This window comes from Polypterus senegalus, chromosome 4 (genome assembly GCF_016835505.1).
Source record: "Polypterus senegalus isolate Bchr_013 chromosome 4, ASM1683550v1, whole genome shotgun sequence".
Classification (NCBI taxonomy): Eukaryota; Metazoa; Chordata; class Cladistia; order Polypteriformes; family Polypteridae; genus Polypterus; species Polypterus senegalus.
In genome coordinates, this window is record NC_053157.1 from 247,685,200 (window position 1) to 247,707,646 (window position 22,447).

The 22,447-nt window shown below is 42.2% G+C and overlaps 2 protein-coding genes across 2 annotated transcripts; both read right to left on the reverse strand.

Annotated features, from left to right (window-relative positions):
- Positions 1 to 1,702: 1,702 nt before the first annotated feature.
- On the reverse strand, positions 1,703 to 21,655 carry LOC120528413 (tripartite motif-containing protein 16-like). Its single transcript, XM_039752578.1, has 5 exons — positions 21,531 to 21,655; positions 14,836 to 14,931; positions 10,264 to 10,423; positions 3,794 to 3,859; positions 1,703 to 2,872 (listed from the first exon to the last, which is right to left on the reverse strand). The coding sequence occupies exons 1-5, from the start codon at positions 21,633 to 21,635 to the stop codon at positions 2,331 to 2,333; spliced, it is 969 nt and encodes a 322-aa protein (XP_039608512.1). The 5' UTR covers positions 21,636 to 21,655; the 3' UTR covers positions 1,703 to 2,330.
- LOC120528411 (E3 ubiquitin/ISG15 ligase TRIM25-like) lies at positions 21,560 to 22,110 on the reverse strand. Its single transcript, XM_039752576.1, has one exon. It carries the CDS (start codon positions 22,108 to 22,110, stop codon positions 21,670 to 21,672), a length of 441 nt encoding a protein of 146 aa, XP_039608510.1. The 3' UTR covers positions 21,560 to 21,669.
- Between the last annotated feature and the right edge of the window lie 337 nt (positions 22,111 to 22,447).

Genomic DNA, 22,447 nt, shown 5'->3' on the forward strand with positions numbered 1-22,447 from the left:
TTTGAACTGGATGCAATGGAAAAACTCCATGAATACATCTACATGGATGAAGCTGGAATTAATCTCATCAAAAGGAGAAGGAGAGGCCGTAGTGTGATTGGCCAACGGGCCATTGTTGGTGTCCCTGGGCAGCATGGTGGCAATGTCACACTGTGTGCTGCCATCAGCAATCATGGTGTTGTCCACCATCAGGCCAACCTAGGGCCCTACAACACTCACCAGCTCCTCATTTTCCTCAATCACATGCGAGATGCTCTGTTAGGGCAGCAGGATGAGCAGCCCATCTACAGTATGTCGTTGTTTGGGACAATGTGAGTTTTCACAGAGGCCTCCAGGTTAGAGAGTGGTTCAATATGAACCAAGGTTTTATCAATCTTTGCCTTCCACCGTACTCCCCTTTCCTGAACCCCATTGAAGAATTCTTCTCCTCATGGCGGTGGAAGGTATATGAACGCCAACCTTATACCAGGGTAAATGGCCTGTGGTGACCTGGGTGTGGAGGCATGTCAAGCCTGGATACGGCATGCCAGGGTTTTTTCCCCCCGTTGCCTGGCCAGAGAAAATGTGGCCAGTGATGTAGATGAAGTCCTGTGGCCTGACCCAGTACGGAGAAATGATGCTGTGGCTGTGGAGTAATGCACTTCTTTTCTTTGTACTTCATTTGTATATTTTTGTGCTTTATTTTTACGTACAAGTGCTCCATGGAAATGCAAAGAATTTCTGTTTTTTTGCAAATTCTTTTTTCTATGTACAAGTGTTAACAATGCGCAGGTATTTTGTTTTGCAACATGGATTTAGCCTAAATGAACATTTATTTCTACCGCTTCATGTCCTGAGCATTGTGTTTTCCTTTTTTCTATGTAGTGTTTAGTGACTACTCAGTAGAGTATTTCATTTAGATTGACTTGAGGCCTGAGTTGACAGCATAGTTCAGTTTTGAGCACAGATTGAACTGTTTTGGGGTGAAAGTTTGGTTTTGCAAGAAGAGTCAGAGGTTTTGTGAATGTAGCTTGAAAATTGGGTTTTGTGTTCACAGTTTAGGGAAAAGGAGAGCAGCTTTCCAGGAATGTGTCTTAGCAATCGAGAAAAACTATATTTGTTCAAAAAATTGTTGTAGTATTATATGTTGTATTTTAGTCTGAATTATTGTCTTTTATTCTATTTGAATGTTTTGTATATCCTGTATTTATCTTTATTTAGTAGAGATATTTGTAGTCAATGTTATATAGGTCATGTTCTTTCTGAATTTTGGGCATAGGAAGGGTGCTATATAAATAAATTATGATTATTAATAGTATTTTTTTGGTGGCTTATAATAATAAGTGACAAAAACTAGAGCAGTTCTATGAAAGGCAATATATAGCATAATTCAGTGTATAACATGTATTGCCGTTTACTTCACATACATGTTTAGAAATATTAGATTGTCTTAAATGTTTATTCTAAATTGTTTAGTACAATATTACAGGCATGCATAGTATATTTTAAAAAATATAATCACTTTTATTATTAACATTTTACTAAAATCTAACATGGTGAAAACATTGTAATTATATTGTATATTTCGTTTCATGACTGTAAACGAAAAACTATTTTCAAAAAACACAAATCTTAATGATTTTAATTTTGTCAACATGTTAAATGGTTCCCACAGACCTGAACACAATGTAAATGTTAATAGTGTTTATCACAGAAACGATCCGTATTGTTTAGTTTGATGTATGACACGACGTGATGGCAGAAACCCTCCAAACTTCACAAGAATGTGTATTATTTAGTTTGTTGTACTGTTTTTCCTTCTCAGTTTTATCTTTTAATTTCTGAACGGGTCCTTTACTTTCCAGGCTTTGCCGAGATTTGCCGAAACCTTCCTAAAGTAATGTTACAAAGTCAGTCCTGAAACGTCACTTCCGGGTCTACAACTGCGGTGACCTATGGTGCTGTGGCTCTCCAAGTAGATAGTATTGGAAGAATCAGCTCACCTGTCAGCTCTGAAGGTCATGTGACTGTGTGATCGTGTCACTCTTATTTTACTCTTAATTCATTTAAATCTTAATTAGTGTTAGATATAATATTTAAAGTTCTTTATTTCAGGTGTTTTATTTTTGTGTTTTTACTTTATTCTTATTTCTTTTACACTGCACTGTATTCTTTTCTCCCCCCTTCACTGCAGACCTTTCCCATGTGTGTAATATGGCGGATGTCCACTAGAGGGCGCCACTGCACTTCAGTCCCACCCCCTCCGTTCTCCTGCTAAAGTCATTTTAACCTGAAACTATAAAAACAAAGAGAACCTGAGCTTGTGGGGACATCAAGTGACAAGTAGAGGATCAGTGATCACATGGTGCCAGATGGCTTATTGTTACACTTGAGTTATAATTAAGCCAAAACCCTGGATAGAGGGGCTCAGTGAAGGAGGTGTTGAACCTGTGCAGGAGGGTCATTGTGTGTGAGACGCTATAAAATGACAGACAGCCAGCAGGCCAGTCCAGATACACACCTATTCTGGGGCTGTAGGGGGCGCTGATTTCAGTCTCCTGGTTATTGTTATGCACAGAATACTGGGAAAGAGACCACTGCAAACACCAGGACTTGTTGTTGTATCCAAGGCGGCACTCCCTGCCCTGTCCTTTCCTTCTCAGTCCTTTATATGCGACTCCAATCTTCATAAGGTCTCCACTGCACTCCACCTCCCAGTAACAGCGAGTCCCAGTCAGAGCCTCTCTACACAGGACTTGAGGCCAGTCATCAAATCTGTCAGGATGATCAGGATATTTGGCTTTTGCCCTCTCATATGTCACTTTCTTGTTCCCTTCAGACAGACGGAGGTCTCTGTGTGGCGTGTTGATGTCCAGTGTGAGGGGACAGAAGTCTGAGAGGAGAGAAAAAAAAAAAAACGAGTGAGGAGTGTGTGACGGAGACACAGACAATTAACAAGAACCAATCAGGAACTGTGCTGAAGAGACCCCAATGGTGTCTTTCAGAAGTGGGGTCTTCTACCATGAAGCCCCCTTTCATTCATTAAGTGATTGACGGTGCTACTTGACGTTGTTGTACTTTGATTGTGGTGGTCACCCTGAATAAGTCCTGATGATTGCCTTTGTTTGTTCTTCACCTCTTAAACTGTCCTTCTCATCATTAAGGGGTCCATTTTTTATTTGTAGTGACATCCAGTGAGTTTGGCTGCAGTCCCATGGAGCTTAAACTTGTTGATGTTATCTGCTGTGGCCACAGGAACAAGAAGCTCTTTAGGACTCTTTTATAAAATAGTCCATTTGTCTTCATCTTTACACACATAGACTGTATATGTAGATATTAATGGAGTGGATATTGTGTTTTTATGTGAAGCACACTGAGCTGCTTTCATTGAATGACTTGTGCTGTGTAAATAAATAATTCTTATCAATATTTTAAGGAAATGATGGAAAAAAAAAACAAAACAGAGAGAAGAAAAGAGAAAAGGAAAACAGCAGAAAGTGAAATGAAAAAAATGAGGCAATGGAAAAACAACAATGGAGGTAGGACTGGAGTTACAAGAGGACCTGGCGTAGTCAGCAGGATTTCATTTTTATTTTCTGTGAGTCCACTTGACTCTTAAGAGATTCAATTCCAACAGACTCCTTTGGTGCCTCCCTGTCCTGAATCTCAATATCCCATAATGCACCAGTCACAGGACCCCCATCACTTTCTGCTCATCAGTCCCACCACACTCACATAATGCTTTCATATCATAAGCCTGGCGTGAGATATTAAAAATGATATGATGATAAACTCCATGAACTGACAGACTCACATTGTAAAAACTCCTCTCTGCTCTGAGGTTCAGGAGGCCGTAGGGTGAAGATTGGAGTTTCACGACCTGTAAATACAAAGAAAAGAGAAGAATGGAGAACGTTAAGGTGGAGTTTTATAACGTCAAATCCTTAGACACTTATTACAAATGCAGTGAAGTTGAATAAAACAACAAGACATGCAGATCAAGTCTGTGTACTGAGCCCACCAGTATGTGAATGATGAAGTGAGTTTTATTTGCCAACATTTTTATGAGCCACAGACACATGTGAGGGTCCCGATTGTGGACTTGACCTCTGCTTTAGACACCAACATCTCAGAGCTCCATGATAAGAAACTGACCGAGTTCAACCTGCCCAGTCCAATCCACCATTGGATCTCAGACTTTCTTCCAGGTAGTAAACAGTGCCGGTGCAGTTGTACACACGTCTGACCTGTTAACCCTCATCACCTCACTTTCTGTTTTCCTCTCTTGTGTTGTCAGTTGGCCACAGCTCAGCAGTTCTGTTCATAGACAGACATTGTTGGGTTTCATTTATGTTGATCAATGCAGAACTGCTTTAGCTTACTGTGTGTTTAAATAAATCTGTACAGCACTTGATAACCTCCACAGATTTTGTACTAATCAGGTCAGGTCAGTTTGGGGACATGCACTGGTACAGCACATTGCCACACCCACCACACGACAAAACAGCTTGAGATCCTGGCTGGTAACTCCCCAGGCAGAGACGCAGTCCAGTCCCACCCTCCGGAAATGACTCTCTGTCTGCCACAGCCAGGTGTTATGTGGGCACCCCCTTAGCTTGGTCCAGCCACTCAGGTCCTCAACAATGACGGTCACCCTTGGGGAATTGCGACACATGGCCACAGTGTCGTAACTGATGCTCCCTCACAGTACAGTCGACCCCCGTGAAGTCACAGTTCAGAGTTCGCAGCCTCAGTCTTTCGCGAAGTTTTCCTTAGAACCTAACTAATAATTGTTGGTGGAAACTGCAAATATTATCCGCAATTTGTTTTTGGCTTTTTTTGAGGCAATATATAACTTTTCATGCATTTTAATGTTAAATTATTAAGAACAATATCATTTATTAATTTTGAACACAAATATTACTGTAAATTCATCTAAATATATAAAATATAATACTGTATACATTTTAGTACTGTAGAGAGAACACAAAGCAACTATAGAGGAAAACACAGCTAGGGATGGTGAAAGACCCCTCTACTCAAAGGCTGGAGGTTTGAAAGTAGCCAATCCAGGAGCATTATTCATTTCTCCTTGCTGCTAATTGGCTGCTGCCCTGTGACGCATCTCCGGCAGATGCATCCCAGCATTCCCCCATCATAACAGTTTACCGCATGTAGCTATCTCGAGTGTTTCGCTGAGTGTTCTCCTGTTTTTTTGTTTTGTTCTTCTTAGAGCTCTAAGATGTTGCCCAAATGCCCTGCACCTTCTAAGGCTTCTGGCAATGAACCAAAGTGCCAGATGAAGTTTAAGACACTCCAGGAGAAGGTTGAACTAATGGATTTGCTCAGGAAATTAAAAAGTTATGCCACAGTAGCGCACCATTATGGCATCAACGAAAGCACCGTACGCTACATAAAGAAGAATGAGGTAGCGATCAAGAGTACTGTTTTTTTAGGGTAATATATTAATCTGAGATTGAAATGAAATCAAAGTGTTTTGTGGGCATATTTAGGGTTTCAACTATAAAAATAGGCATTTTTTTTACCACATCCAAAATTTGCGGTTTTTCACAATTCGCGGGTGCTCTTCGAACGTAACACTGAATTTCCGGGTTCGACTGTAATGTGCCTCATTCAAAGCCAAACCAGCGGTACCCAAGGATTCTTCGAAGAGTCACAGTCTGATTGGCTCTCAGAAGCTCATTGTCTAATTGCCTAAAGGCTTGACGTCATTTTCTGGAATTTTACAAGCTGTTTAAAGGCCCAGTTAATAAAGTGTCTGTAAACTTGTGACTCACTGGATTTGTGATCTGGTCAATTAAAAGTGAAATACTAGGAGGTCTGTGAACATTGATGGGAAAAATTATTTCTGCCCTGCACAGAGTAGACGTCTTAAATGCTCGTAGTTTATTAATATAAAATCAGTGGTGTCATTATAAAGTGAGTTTTAAAGAATTCACCCAAATTGGATGGAGACTTCTAACTTCAACTGTATTTGTGTGTATAGATATCATTACATTTATAATTAAAGTCTGTTATTGTGTTTCACCTGTGAACTTGTTATATGCACACAGTGGAGTATTCAGGTGGTCCTGAAGTGGTCAGAGTTCTAATGCTGTCCTCTAATTTGTTCAGCTTTACCAACAAAATACGAAAAAACAATGATCTATAAAACAATTTCTTTAATATCAGTGCTGGAAATGAGTCTGAGTATACGACAAGTCAAGTCACGTCACATTGTGAAGCAGGCACTGAAACAGTGCGTTGCCGCACCCACTACATGACGAAACAACTCGGGATCCCAGTTTGCAACTCCCCAGGTAGACATGCAGTCTAAATTCACCCTCCGGAAATGACCCTCTATCTTCCACAAGAAGGTGTTACATGGGTGGCCTCTTGGCCTGGTCCAGCCACTCAGGTCCCCAACAATGAGGATCTTATAAGCTGGATCACCCTCAGGGAAACGCGCCACATGGCCGTATTGCCATAACTGATGCTCCCTCACAATGCGGGTCATGTGCCTCATTCGGGACTCCATGAACAACACAAAGTCAAACCAACAGTACCCAAGGATTTTCCGGAGACACAGTACCAAAAGAGTCCAGTCTTCGTCTCAGGTCACTGGATAGCATTCATGTTTTGCAACCATATAGCAAGACAGGAAGCACCAGAACTCTAAAGACTTGGAGCTACATCCTTTTGCATAGATATCGGGAGTGCCACACACCCCTTTCCAGCGACCTGATGACCTCCCATGCTCTCCCAATCCATTTACTGACTTCCTAGGAAGAGTCACCAGAGTCACATGAATGTCACTGCCGAGGTCAGTGAGTCTCTCGACAAGGTTGACACTCTCTCCGCAGACAGACACACTGCTGATGGCCATGCCCAAGAATTAGAATTAGAATTAGAACAATCTAGACGAGAACAGGCCATTCAGCCCAACAAAGCTCGCCAGTCCTATCCACTTGCTTCCTCCAAGAAAACATCAAGTCGAGTTTTGAAAGTCCCTAACGTCTTACTGTCTACCACACTACTTGGTAACTTATTCCAAGTGTCTATCGTTCTTTGTGTAAAGAAAAACTTCCTAATGTTTGTGCGAAATTTACCCTTAACAAGTTTCCAACTGTGTCCCCGTGTTCTTGATGAGCTCATTTTAAAATACAAGTCTCGATCCACTGTACTAATTCCCTTCATAATTTTAAACACTTCAATCATGTCACCTCTTAATCTTCTTTTGCTTAAACTGTAAAGGCTCAGCTCTTTTAATCTTTCCTCATAATTCAACCCCTGTAGACCTGGAATCAGCCTAGTCGCTCTTCTCTGGACCTTTTCTAGTGCTGCTGTGTCCTTTTTGTAGCCTGGAGACCAAAACTGCACACAGTACTCCAGATGAGGCCTCACCAGTGCATTATAAAGGTTGAGCAGAACCTCCTTGGACTTGTACTCCACAGATCGTGCTATATAACCTAACATTCTGTTAGCCTTCTTAATGGCTTCTGAACACTGTTGGGAAGTTGATAGCTTGGAGTCCGCTATGACTCCTAAATCCTTCTAATAAGGTGTACTCTCGATTTTCAGACCTCCCATTGTGTATTCAAACCTAACATTTTTAAATTTATTGACATTAAATTTCATCTGCCCAAGCCTGTCTGCTATCCAAGTCCTTCTGTGATGATATAACGGATTCCAAATTATCTGCTAATCCACCTATCTTGGTATCATCTGCAAACTTAACCAGCTTGTTACTTATATTCCTATCTAAATCATTTATAGATATTAAAAATAGCAGCGGCCCTAGCACTGACCCCTGTGGAACACCACTCTTAACATCGGCCAGTTCTGATGAGGTTCCTCGCACCATCACCCTCTGTTTCCTGTGTCTGAGCCAATTCTGCACCCATCTAAAACATCACCCTGAACTCCCACTTCTTTTAACTTGATGCCCAACCTCTCATGTGGCACCTTATCAAATGCTTTCTGAAAGTCCAGATAAATAATATCATAAGCTCCACTTTGATCGTATCCTTTTGTTGCCTCCTCATAGAATTCCAACATGTTAGTAAAAAACGACCTCCCTCTTCTGAACCCATGCTGACTGTAACTCCTGTCCAGTCAGCATGGGTTCAGAAGAGGGAAGTCGTGTTTTACTAACATGTTGGAATTCTATGAGGAGGCAACAAAAGGATACGATAAGAAATAAAAAAGGATAAGAGGTCATTAAAGGCTTGGATCTTGGTTTTTATCAGGACACTCGCAAATCTGGACACTCAGACTCCTTGCTCAGTCTCTTGAGCACCCCGATCAGAGCCTCTATTGACTCTGCGAAGATCACAGCATCCTCAGCAAGATCCGTGAATCTCTCTTCACCAAGAGATGCCCCACAGCCGCTGGACCCCACGACCTTCCCCAACACCCAGTCCATACAAGCATTGAACAGAGTAGGAGCAGTACACATCCCTGACAAACCCGAGAATCAACTGGGAAAAACGCAGAGATCCTGCCTCCACTCTGCACAGCACTTACAGTACCAGTGTATGGGCCAGCCATGATATCCAGTAACCTCGAAGGGATCCCCCGAACCCTTTGGATGTCCCACAGGGCAGCTCAATCAACTGAGTCAAATGCTTTGCAAAAGTCAATAAAGGCTGCAAAGAAACTCTGATGATATTCGTATTGGCAGTCCATGAGAACCCTCAGTGCCAGGATGCGGTCGATGGTAGACTTCTTAGACGTAAAACCAGACTGTTCTGGTCGCTGGTAGGTGAGCAAGTGATTGCGGATACTATTGAGGACGACCCTAGCAAGGACCTTACCTGGCACCGAGAGCAGTGTTATCCCCCTGTAGTTGCTGCAATCCAGGGGATCACCCTTCTCTTTCCTGATAGGGATGACAAGTCCAGTTTTCCAGTCAGTTGGGATGATGCCAGTCTCCCAAATGGAAGCAAAGATTGCTTGCAATTCCAGGAGGACAACCTTACCACCAGCCTGGAGAAGTTCACCCTGGATATCACAGATCCCTGCAGCCTTTCCTCCCCTCAGCTGGTTCACCACCTGTGCAATGAGATTGGGTGGTTCACAGCTAACCGGAGGATACGACACCATTCATATAGCACACACAAGTCTGTGGATGAACGGCTGACAACAGTTTACTGTGAACTTTTAAAGAGGAGCCCATCTGAGCGAATGTAAAGATCAGAGAAGACAGCAGAAGCTCCTTCAGATTTCATAATAATCACAAAGCACTAAAGTTGATCCCAATTCAATTTTTTTTCCTTTATGTCTTCATTTGTATGCTGAGCTGGCCCTGCCAGTTTAACACAGCTTCCTGCTCCTTATTTTATGTTGGTCGTTATCCAGAGCACATGAAATGAATAACAATGTCAAATGAAGAAGCTTTTAAGGGAGTAAATAGAAAAAGCATCCTCTACATATATAAAGCAATAAAAGGTCCAATGTCCGACATCTGTTCCACGACATAATGTCATCGATTGTCCAACAGAGGGCAGCGATGAAGAGAGGAAACAAAAGCACAAAAAACTGAGCAAAAGGAGCACAAAGTAAGAGGGACATAAGAGCGAGCATGTCGGGTGAACAGAGCTCCATAAATGTGCCATATGATCAGCCAACACAAACAGGCATGGACACAGGTTAAAAGGCAAAGAGTCTTTAATTGTGGGAAAACTCTTTCTTTGTAATGGTTTCCCACCACCAGAGCCACAAGTACACTAAGATCAATACTCTCTCTCTGTCTTTCACTGCCTCCTTCATTTATCTCACAGGACTTGTTCTCCTTCCTCCTGACTCTGGCCCCCTGACGCAAGTTAGGCAGTCCCTTTTATTTTTGCTACTCCAGAAATGATCTGTCAAGGCTTCGATCTGAGGCGGAAACCCCATGAGGTAATGATTCCCCCCTATCATGCACCTCTCCGTGACTGCCCCCCTGGGACGCCAAAAGGGTTGTCGCCAGGGACTACAATACCCAGCATGCCCTGTGTTCACTCATGTGGGACTCTGAGGCTGGGCTCACTGCCATCTAGTGTCCTGGGGGAGATAAAGCCCTGTGCAATCTGTCATCCCCTGTCCTTCCATCCTAAGTGTATCCTGGCCAGGTAAAGACGCTGGCCGTCCTTCACAATATCAAGAACTCTGTATAAAAGCAGCTGCTTAGTGTGAGAGTGTGATATCACTCAGCTTGTCATTGTAAACAGCACTACAAAAAATTACTAATAGAGAGTCTCATAATGGACTTAACAATGAACACAACATGACTAGATGCTGTACCTGATGGAGTCAAAGGCAGGATGTCCTGTTCGCTGATCTTCTCTACACGCTTTTTCAGACATGATAGCTCCTTTAGCAGGACCTTAGGAGAGAAATCGGTGGTGACAGTGAAGATGAGCGAGTCTCCATCAGCAGGAAGGACACAATGGAGTGACAAAGTCTACATCAGGAGAGAAGATGGGACAAGGAGAAATAAAAAGTAACATTAATAAGAAGGACCATCTCTCAAGTGAGGATCAGCCAGGTGAACAGAAAGTTTGTGTTACAACAGATTATTTTTCATTCATGTACTGGTTGTTTATAGGAGAACTTTTCATTATAGTGGACCATAAGATGTCAGGTGCCTTGACCTTAAAAATGATTTTTACAGAGAAGTCCGTAAGAGGCGAGTCATCAGAGTGTAGATAAGTGGACTGATGGGGCAACAGACAGGCAGGTGAAGAACTGACTTAGCAGACAAAACACGGCATTGAGCTCTTTAATGTACTGAGATGAAGTTAATTAGATAGATAGATAGATAGATAGATAGATAGATAGATAGATAGATAGATAGATAGATAGATAGATAGATAGATAGATAGATAGATAGATAGATAGATAGACAGTGCATTTGTCCCCCAGGGGGAAATTTGGCAATTAAATTAAATCCAAAGACTTACACACACTATTCAGTATAATCTTACAATAGAAGGTCTGCCACTAGAAAGTGTGTGACTTGTCAGAAAGACGTGGGAGCCTTTTGTGTGCTCATCACAGTTCTGTAATCTGACCTGTAAAACACACTTGTGAGAGCACATCAGGAATATTGTGTGTTAGAGAAATGAGAAAACAGCACAAAAGAAATTCAAGAAGAAGAAAAGAGACCAGACTGGACTGTGGGGATTGAGCTGTGAGGAAATGCTGAAGGATTTGAATGTCTTCAGTTAAAGGATAGAGACACGAGGAGGTGACATGACAGGAGAGTTTAAAGATGTGAAGGAGTTGGCATCTTCTTTTGTCAGGTGGCTTATTAAGAACATATTTCATATAAATTTGCTTCCTCAAACAAACAACTGTAAATTTACCTTCCCATCATGTAATAATAATAATAATAATAATAATAATAATAATAATAATAATAATAATAATAATAATATAATAATTATTATTATTATTATTATTAATAATAATAATATTATTATTATTTTTTTATTTATAGGTACTTTTCCAGTCACAAAAGGACAGAATGCATTAATGAAAACAGCCACAATATAAAATTAATAAAATATTACAGTACAATAAAACCAGAATAAATATAATAAAATTAAAATAATTATCAACTAAAATTCATATCAAATAGAATAAGCCAGCCTAAAAGATGTGTTTTAAGGTGAGATTTAAAGATCGGAAGAGAGCCGATATTACAAATATCTTGTGCAGAGAGTTCCAGAAGCTGAAATCTCTAAACTTCATGGTAGTCAGGTGAGCAGGAGGAATAATAAGATAAATAGAGGAAGAAGATCTAAGGATATGGGAAATAATGGAGATGTGAGGAAGATCAGAATGATAAGGAGGTGTCAGATTATGGAGGGTCTTGTAAGTCATTTGCAGAATATTAAAATTAATGTGATATTTAATATGAAGTCAGTGAAGCTGCTGAAGGACTGGAGTGATGTGTTCAATGGAAGGTGTTCTTGTAATAATACGAGCTGCAGCATTCTGAACCAACTGAAGTTATAAAGGAGTTTGTGAGGAAGACCAGAGAGGACAGACTTACAATAATCAATATGAGATGTGACCAGACCATGAACGAGAATAGCAGTGCTGGTAGCTTAAATAGATAAGCATAAATAGTTGAGATGGAAATATGGCGACGAAGTTATAATATTAATATGCACCTCAAATTTTTAGGTGCTATCAAGAATTAAACTTAAGCTCTTAACCTGGGAGGAAGAAGAGATTAGAGAATTATCAATAGTCAATCAGATATCACATTTGTCCAACACTGATTTAGTTCCTACCAGAAGAACCTCTGTTTTTTCACTTTTTAAGTTAAGAAAATTAGTAGACTGCCATGAATTAACTTCCTGAAGACATTCAGAGAGGGAAGAAATTGGAAGAGTGGAATCAGGCTTAGTAGACAGAGAGAGCTGGGGGTCGTCAGCCTAACAGTGAAAGAAAATATCAAATTTCCTAAGGATACGACCAAAAGGCAGAAGATAAATAATAAATAGAAGGGGGCCCAAGACAGAGCCCTGGGGAACACCACTAACAACTGGGCAAACTTGGGATATGAAATATTTTAGTTTCATAAACTCTGTATGATATGAGAGATAAGATTTGAACCAGGCATGTGGAGTGCCAATAAATTTTCATCTCTCAAGGATAATATCATGAGATATCATATCAAAGGTAGGGCGCAGATCAAGGAGCACAAGTGTAGTCAACAGCCCCAAGTCAGCTGCCATCTCATTGGTGATTTTAACCAGGGCTGTCTCTGTACTGTAAAATGGACAAAAGCCACACTGAAATTGTTCAAACAAATGATTGTCAGTGAGGTGAGAGTCAACCTGCATGACAACAGTATTTCAAGTGTTTTTTAAAGGAAAGGTATATTTGAGATTATATAATAATTATTTAGGTTGTAGTGATCCACACCAGATTTCTTGAGAATTGGAGTTATCACAGCCATTTTAAAAGATAAAGGAACAAGACCAGAGATAAGAGAAGAATGTATGATGTTAGTTATTAGAGAGGAAAGAGAAATCAGTAGGAACTGGAGTCAGCTGACAGGTAGAGGGTTTGGAATTTTTAATAATATCAGATATTTCAACCACAGTTGAGAGTTTTAAAATAGTAAGAAGAAGAAGAAGGGGGATCATAAAATGTTCCATGTACAGAGTTTACAAAAGAAGTCGACAGCTGGTAGATATTTCCAATGTTCATATTTAAAAAGGTCATAAAAGAGTTACATTGATCAGTGCAGGCAAACTGAAGTGGGAGGTTGTCGGGCGGCCATAGGATGTTGTTTGAAAACCGCAGATAAAGGCAGGAACTTTGAGAGTTTTGCATAAATTGAGGAAATATTAGGAAAACGTGAAATTGGGCTGAATGGCCTGTTCTTGCTATTTGTTATAACTCCTCAGATCCTTTGAATTTGAATCTAAAGTTTCTCAGGTCCCACACACCCCAGTCTGATCATGTTCCTTCATCACTCTTGCCACAGAGATCTGGTTGGATAGGAGAAAAAAATAAAATTGAGTCACCAATTTAAAAAAAAAAAAGTCAGAAGTCATAAGACACTTCTGTTGGTATTCTGATGTAGTGATGGATAATTTGAATTAGGATAAGGGCCATAGAAGACCCTTGGTACTCTGGGTAGCAACCAGGCACCATATGGAATGTGCTGCCTTAATAAGAGGATCTGTATGATCTATGAGAATCATTGTTAGAACAGCTCTATTGTCCAGTGAGGACTCTGGTAGTGATACAGAGGTGTGTCTTTAAAAGAGCCTCTCCTGGTCATCCTGGGATTGAGAACTGAGAAGTAACAAGAAAAAGAAGAAGAAGAAGAAGAAGAAGAAGTGGTATTGTGGAGAAAATCTGATCTGTTGTAATTTAATTACATTAATTGTGTCTTTGCTTATTAACCTTCACTCAACTGTATTTAATTGTAGTCCTCAGAATTATGAGTCTTTATATTTCAGGTTGTTGCATTTCCATTTCCTTTATTTAACTTTTGATTATTAATAATAACTGCGACTGTGACTTATATTTGTATGGCTCACTTGAGTGTCATTGAGATGAAAGTTAGTGTGCAGGTGGGTCACAGTCAGATGTAAGTGTAGGGTATGAGGTGCACACTGTCCAGGATCATCAACCCCAAAGCTGGAGGTGTTCAGCTGTTTTCAGGACCTTTCAGAACTGCACAGTGACTCTGATATCTCTGAGACAGTAGGCAGGGATGAAAGTAGTCATAGTCAGGGATTCAGTTATTATAACAATTGAGATGAAGTTTTGCTCCAGATACAGAGAGTAGTCTCACACACTGTGTTGCCTTCTGGATACACTGATAGAAAACCTTTGTGGATAGCTGGATAGGCTCCTGGCCAGTGAAGGATCCAAATGTCATCATCAAGCTTGTCTAGTTCTCATTGTACAATTAAAATATGGAGATCAGACTGCCAGTTCTGCAGGGCAAAGAGTTAGGTGCAAAGCTAAGAAGCAAAACTGTCAAAGTGGTCACCTCAGGATTTCCACCCGTGCCACACACACCGGTACACATGAGGTTAAATATTTTAGAAGGCTTAATGCACATCTGAACATCAGCACCAATCTTCATTATGAGGTATTGTTAGGAGGACTCAAGTCATCTTTAAGTGGTGGAATGAGAAGCCTGAGGATATTAAGATGTCGGTGTCTGAACTCCTGATGACTAAAACTTGAAATGCTGTCAGCAGTGAAATGCCATGAAGGACACAATAAACCATCTTCTCTCTTTCTCCATCTCCCTGTCTCTACATGTCATTAACAGAAACTTTGACAACATTTTAATTTTTATTCCTTACTTTCTTCTTACTTAATTCCACTCACCTTCATCTGTTCTATTGTCTTCCTTGTCTCCTTCATTTTCTTCTCTTTCTTCTCAAGTCTCTTCCTAATTTCACTCTGTGTCGCCCCCAGCTGTTTCTGTTTGGAAACACAAAAGGACACATGGGGGTCTTATCAGAATTCACTTCCAGTTTTGGTGTCATTCATGAAGAAATGCTCGCAGTCCCAGGAAAACCTTGACACATAATGGATGCAAATGTAGGATCTACAAGGCCATTGTGGAGTTCAGACTTGAGAGAACTTTATCCAGTCTTTGGCCATTGTTTTGATCAAGTGAGATAACTGAGGCCGAGAAGACATGAGTGAGTTTGATGAGTTCAGCAATAAATTAAATCTAAAGAGGAGTTTAATGAGCTAAGATAAATCTGACAATAAAACAAATGAATAACTAATGGTAATATTTAAATACACATAATAACTAAAATGTGTGAGAACAAGGAGCAGACGAGGAGAAGGTTAGACGTCTTAAATACTTGGTTTCAACAGTCCAAAATAACGAAGAGAGTGGGAAAGAGATGAAGAAGAGAGTGCAGATAGGGTGGACTGGGTGAAGAAGAGTGTCAGGAGTGATTTGTGACAGAAGAGTATCTGCAAGAGTAAAAGGGAAGGTCTACAAGATGGTAGTGAGACCAGCTAGGCTGTATGCTTTGGAGACAGTGGCACTGATCAAAATACAGGAGGCAGGTGACAGAGTTGAGGATGCTACAATTGTCACTTTGAGTGACAAGGGTATCCAGGATTAGGAACAAGAATATCAGGGGGACAACACAGATATGACAGATTGATGACCAAGTCAGAGAGATGAGATTGAGATTGTTTGAGCAGAGGAGAGATGAGGGGTACATCAGGGAAAGAGTGTTGGGGATGGAACTGCGAGGCAAGAGGAAAAGAGGAAGGCCAAAGAGGAGGTTTATGGATGTGATGAGAGAGAGGACATGAAGGCAGTCGGTGTGTCAGAAAATGATGTGAAAGGCAGAGAGAGATGGAGACGGATGATCCACTGTGGTGACCCCTAAATGGGAGCAAAAAGGATTATATCTGACGCTGGAGGGTGCAGAACCCTCTGTATCAGTGCATTATCTCTCCTTAGAGAAACCGGACAACATTTACAATTTAATTTTATAAATAAGAAGTCAAATGAAAGTAAACAAACTCAGATTTCAATAATGAAAATGAGAAAACAAGGTGCATGATGGGCTGCTTTATGGCTCATTTGGCAAGTGGCTTGGCTATTTTTCAGAGAGGTGGAGATCCAGTTGTCATTGTCAACGTCACAGAAAATGACAAAAGTAAGAGCAGGCTGACAATTGTGTAGAAAAGAGTAAAAATGGAGAAGTTAATATTAGGAGCAGAGGAGAGAAGGTGGTCACAGGGCTAAGGGGTATCTTGGCGATTTTTAGATCAGATGGCAGCTGCAGCCCTGGCATTAATCTTAATCTTAAATTACAATTATAACAAATCTTAAATTATGTAAAGCAGTAAGCGTCTGGGTGTTTATTCAGTCAGTCAAGAAGCTGAAATAAGACTGCAGAAGACGTTGAACATGTCTTAACATAATAAGAAACATCGTCAGACTCTGGGCTGAAGGACACTGATGAAGATGTGACAGATGGCAACCTGCACGTATCGGGTGAGTCACATTGGGCAGATCGGTCCACTCACTTTATGGCTTTATCATATTTATTAAGCCAACTGAATTCAAACATCAAACACTTCAAAAATGCCAATGTGTTTCAAGGGCACAAAAACATTGTCTTCCGGGCAATGAGCCCCTAATTTTGTAAATAAATAAAATAAAATAAAGAATAAAATAAGAGGTGATGAGAACTAAACACCTGTTCATAAGAGGCAATCATCATAACCAAAATAACAATGTGTGACGTGGAAACTGGAAAAATGAAATAAGAAGTAAAAAAAAAAAAAGACACAGAAAACCAAATACCAGAGAATAATGTAATGAATGGTGAGAAATGAACTGTGACGGGGGGCCTCACACAGCCACTAAAGCAGCAGAGGACGGTCACCTGAAAACAGCTGACATATCGGGCGCTGACCGAGCTGCCACGTTTTTTCTGGTGCGCTCATTCTCTGTGTATGTTGAGTGGTTGGTTTGTGTTTTCTGTTGATTCCAAGAATTACTTTTACTTGTAAAGAGCTTTTGAACATACAGGCCTTAGTTCCATCTGATTTTTTTCCTCTGTTTGTTTGCGATGAGGGAGATTTACCACAGAAGTTGTCCCCATCTGCCTACAGGAATGCCGCTCGTCAATCCCGCATCACCAGGCGGTACTGCGGTAAGCATACGCCGCATAATCAGGCCGCTTTTTAAATGATTTTTAAGCACAGAGGAAAATAATAAACATTTGAAAAATCCGTAATTTAATAAACCACCAAGAAAAGTAACATTGCAACAATGCACGCTACGAACCAACATACTGTAGCGACCCGTGGAGGAGTCTTTAAAGATTTCGAGCCGAACTCTGCCGTGCACCTCTCCGAAGCTGCCGGCTAGCGGATTGCCAGCGTTATGCACGCAACTGCACCCAGCTCTTTAAGAAAGAGAACACTCGTGCCCCATACACCGCACGACTCCGAGTGTCTCGGTAGTTTGCTTAGATTAAATCTTAGCAATAAAACAGCTCTGTCCTGTTGTATCTTTTTATTACAGAAGATAGTCAGAAACAAAAGCTCAACATTATTGCTCGGCCATTGCCAAGGTCACGCACGAAGACACATTTCAATAAATTTGTCACTTTTTGCAAATAAATAACCCCCGGACGGCGATGACCCAAACCCACCCAACCAATTAAATACAGACACACCATTATTTACAACACAATTGACAATACGTAAATTTCGACATACAATAAGCTTTTTATAAATTACCCATAAATTCCCCACAAACTATTTACATAATTTACCCATGAGGCGTCACTCCGCCAGCGCTTGCTGCCGGGTTGTTACAATACAATTGTCCGTGACTGAAAACTGAAGGAGCACCGTCACGCTTTCTCCTTCCAAAGCGAAGGACGGGGTTGAACGGCGCTCGTTCAGTACGCACTGCCCGCTTATGTGCCCGCCCCCAACTCCCTACCTGTGTACAGTCCACACGCACCTGTGAGTCACGTTGACTGTTAATTTTCCAAACACCGCCTCAGTCGGTTTCCACGTTGATTTTTCATTGTTCTTTGCGGTTCCGCTGCTTTTTATATATATAATCCACCAAGTCACCCGACCATGGGGGGCTTTACAAAGGGCAGGGACGTAATCAGTGCGAGCGTATGACCCGCACGTACTGGGAATTCCTCGTTCGTGGGGAACAATTGGAAGCCACGGTCTCCATCACGAATGGGGTTCAACGGCTTACCCACGCCGGGTAGACACACGTTGATCCATTCAGTGTAGCGCGCGCAGTACCGGACATACAAGTGCATCACAGACCTGTTAATGCTCAATCTCACGTGGCTGAAAGCCACTTGTCCCTCTAAGAATTTGGACGCCGACCGCTGTTGGGTCGTGTAACTATTTAGCAGGCGGGAGTCTCGTTCATTTTTGGAAATAACCAGCCAAATCGCTCCACCAACTAAGAACTGCCATGCACCACCACCCACAGAATGAGAAAGAGCTATCAATCTGTCAATTCTGTCTGTGTCCGGGCCGGGTGAGGTTTCCTGTGTTGAGTCAAATGAAGCGAAAGGCTCCACACCTGGTGGTGCCCTTCCGTCAATTCCTTTAAGTTTCAGCTTTGTAACCATACTCCCCCCTGAACCCAAAGACTTTGGTTACCCGGTTGGATCGCCTGTTGCGGGGCCTGCATTGGTGAAGCAGGTGAGACGGTAATGAAACAGAGGCACAGGGCTTATTGGTTTTTAAAGACTGCTTCCTTCATTGTGTTTTAACTAATGCACGGAACGAACCAACACACAATCGTCTGTGCGGAGCTCAGGGTGGAACGGGAGGAGAGGAGAAGGACATCCACTCCGCTCTCTCCGTCATGCTAGTCTGCTGATTTCTCGTTCAGTATACACTGCCTGCTCATGTGTCGTCTTTGTGCAGTCCAGATGCACCTGTGACTCACGTAGACTTTTTATTGCTCTGTGCGGTTTTGGCTGCCTTTCTATATATAATCGACCAAGACACCCGACCACGGTGGGAGGGGGGTGTGTACAAAGTGCAGGAGCATCTAAGAAGACGCATGTTTGTTGCGGATGCGAATTGCTGTATGTAGCGTGTAAAACAGTTTGCTATAGTGCACACAGTCGTGCGTCGTAACCAAAAACTCGTTTTTTAAAGACTGCTCACTTCATTGTGTTTTAACCTCAGTTGTAAAGGAACGTTTTAAGGATCCCATGGGATACCCCTCGTAAACAGTTTTACACGCCGCATATGGCGATTCACCTCCGCGAGAAACATGCCTCTATGAACAGTCAACGTGGTTTGGAGCTGCATGTGACCTCTACGACAGACAAATATAAATGACGCCGGTTTTTCTGTGTCATCGCGTCCGAGTTGGTGGGCGTGGCTCTGTGAGTTGTCGTCATATCCAATGGTCTTGGAGTTGGTGGGCGTGGCTCCTTCCTGCGTGCGCCATAGGTGTCTCACTTGTCGGCGGCTTAGTGAATTATATATATAGATGGCTGATGCAGGGATGTGTCTGAAATTCTTTCTTTTCCCTCTGCTGATATTGAAGTACTTGTCATTCATTGCAAAACATTCAATCTACCCTTTGAATTTCATTCTATTATACTGGTTGGTATTTACATTCCTCCTGAAGTGAATGCTCAATTGGCAGAACAGTTGCTAGCTGATAACATTCATCATTTAGAAAATTAATTCCCCAGTTCTTTGATTTTCATTATGGGGGATTTTAACAACAGTAATAATGAAAGACGATCTGCCCAGATACCACCAACTGATCAGCTGGCCCACATGTGAGGGCAGAACATTGGATCACTTTTACACCAACATTAAAAGGGCATTTTACCATTTCCCCTGTGCACCTCTTGCCCACTCTGACCACGCCCACTGTTCCCAGTGTTGGGGACAGTCAGGGCCCTTATCCTTATGAAAGACCTGGGGGAAACAGTAGTTCCAGGACAGTTTCACCCCTGAACCAACTGAGGGTAGCCCCCTTGGTTTCCAGCAGGGCCCTGGGCCATGAGCATAGAAGCTCAAACCTGTTGGGGCCCGTGGCCAGTGCCAGGGGTCACATGGACATTTGAAGGGCCCTGTTTGGCAGCACTTATGCCACACCCGGAAGTGGTGCCAGAAGAAGCTCATTGAGCACCTGGAGTCCTTCTGGGTGGCCTATAAAAAGGGGCCAGACCATCCAACGGCCAGAGTCGGGAGGAAGAGGACAAAGCCTGTGTGGAGGACTGAAGGGGTGGCAAAAGGACTGTAGTGGTGCTTTGCTGTACTGTGATGTGCCATGGGGAGCAGAGAAAGTGCTACCCGCTGTAAATAAAAGTGTGTGTTGTGTGCTGAACCCGTGTCCTCCCTGTTTGTGTCGGGGTACGCACCAGGGCACCACACCAGCTGTAAACAGAAACTGGAACCATCAAAGCCCACCAGGACTGTTAGCCACAGATGGACTCCTGAGGCTGTTAGAAGGCTGATGGACTGTTTAGACTCCATGGGCTGGAAAGCCATGGATGGCTGGTGTAGCAGCAGAGATGAATATGCTGATATTGTAACATTTTACATCTCCTTCTGTGAAGATGTGTGTCTCCCTAAGAAGTCCATTGTGAGATACAACAACGACAAACTGCTGTTCACCAAGGAGCTGAGGGTTCTCAGAGCTGCTAAGGCCCAGGCACACAGGACTGGAAAGAGGGATGAATATAAAACTGCAAAGTGGCAGTTTAATAAAGTTCTGAGAGCTACAAAAGCCACTCATAAAGATCAGCTGGAGAAAAGCTTTAGCAGTAATAGGCAGGCAGTGTGGAGAGTGTGGGAAAAACTTACAAATCTCCTCCATTCTCCTCCATTTTAGCTAATCAGCTGAATGAGTTTTATTGTTGGGTTGACAAGGACATGAGGCCCTGCTTGGACTCTGACCCTCTGCCTTCTACATCAACAGTCATCCACAGCCATTTCAGTGTCACCCCCTCAGACCCTATTCACTGAAGTCTGATTCACCTTCTTCAACTTCCCTCCCCCCAGTCATTCCTCTCCACCCCACCCTGGAGATACAAAACCCTTTTTAGGAAAAGGAATAACAGGAAAGCAGCAGGCCCTGAGGAGTCCCACCTCGTACTCTTAGACCAGTAAGCCCATGTCTTTACTAATATTTAATATTCTCTGATGCTGGGCAAAGTTCTGGACTGCTTTAAGGTAGCCATTATCATTCAAGCTCTCAAGAAGGATAAAATCTCTGAACTTAGAGAGGCCTGAGGTACTCCAGACACAAGTGATCAGAACACAAAGAACCTCCGCTCAGTTTAATGAGAGCACTCAGCTCACTCGACTGTCCATGGATCACACTGTGTATCTCATCCTGGACTGTTTCATGTCTTACATCCAGTCTCACCAAATTAGGCTCCAGCTCCCTGCTGTTCTATATAAGCAAATTGAGTCTCCTCAACATGAAGGAATAGATTACTCTGCCAAACTAAATTCACATATTACTTAACTCCTGTTGTTTATTTAGCTTCTATTAAATATTAAACCCCACTCACCTGTTTTACTTCTCTTTCCATTTCCAGCTCGACCTTTTCATGACCATCATGTTTAGTCATTCCACACATCATGCAGATATACATCTCATCAGTTTTACAAAACATCTCCAGACTTTCCTGGTGTTTCTCACAGAGTTTCTTAATTCAGATTTCTATCAGGAGCAACCAGCTTGTGGTGCTTCAGGGCCGCTCCTTCATAGTGAGGCTGCAGGTGAGTCTGACAGTAGGAGGCCGGGCAGGTGAGACAGGACTTCACTGCTCTGAACTTCTTCCCAGTACAAAAGTCACACTCCACATCTCCAGGGCCAGCATAATTCTGAGATGGAGCAGGACTGAGTGTCGTCTTCTTAAATTTCTTAATGACTTCATTCAGCAGTGTGTTTCTGTTCAGCTCAGGCCTTGTGGTGAAGGTGTGTCTGCACTGAGGACAGCTGCACTCTTGGCTCTGATCCCAGTAGCTGGTTAAGCACTTCAGGCAGAAACTGTGACCACAGAGAATGGTGACAGGGTCAGTCAGGGTGTCCAGACACACCGAGCAGGTGAACTCGTCCTGTGAAACAAACAGCTGGGCTTCAGCCATCGTCAGTCTGAGGAGAGGCAGGCAGAGAGAATCAGTCAGGAAAACAAGGAAGTGACTTGTGAAGAAAATAAAAAGTGAAAGTTTGTGATCAGTGAGGAGGAGATTTAAAGGGAAAGCTGAGAGCTGACAGAGAGAACATCTGAGGAGACACTGAGGGTGAACAGTTAATGTGAGACAGGAGCTGAGAGAGTGAAGACCACAAAGTGACAGAAGAGATGACCTGTCACAGGGGGTCTGCTAAAGTGTAATTCACATCAGTATTTCTTTTTTATTTATTATACATTGCAGTCTACTTAAGACAGACTCAGAGCTCAATGCACATTTACAAATGAAATAA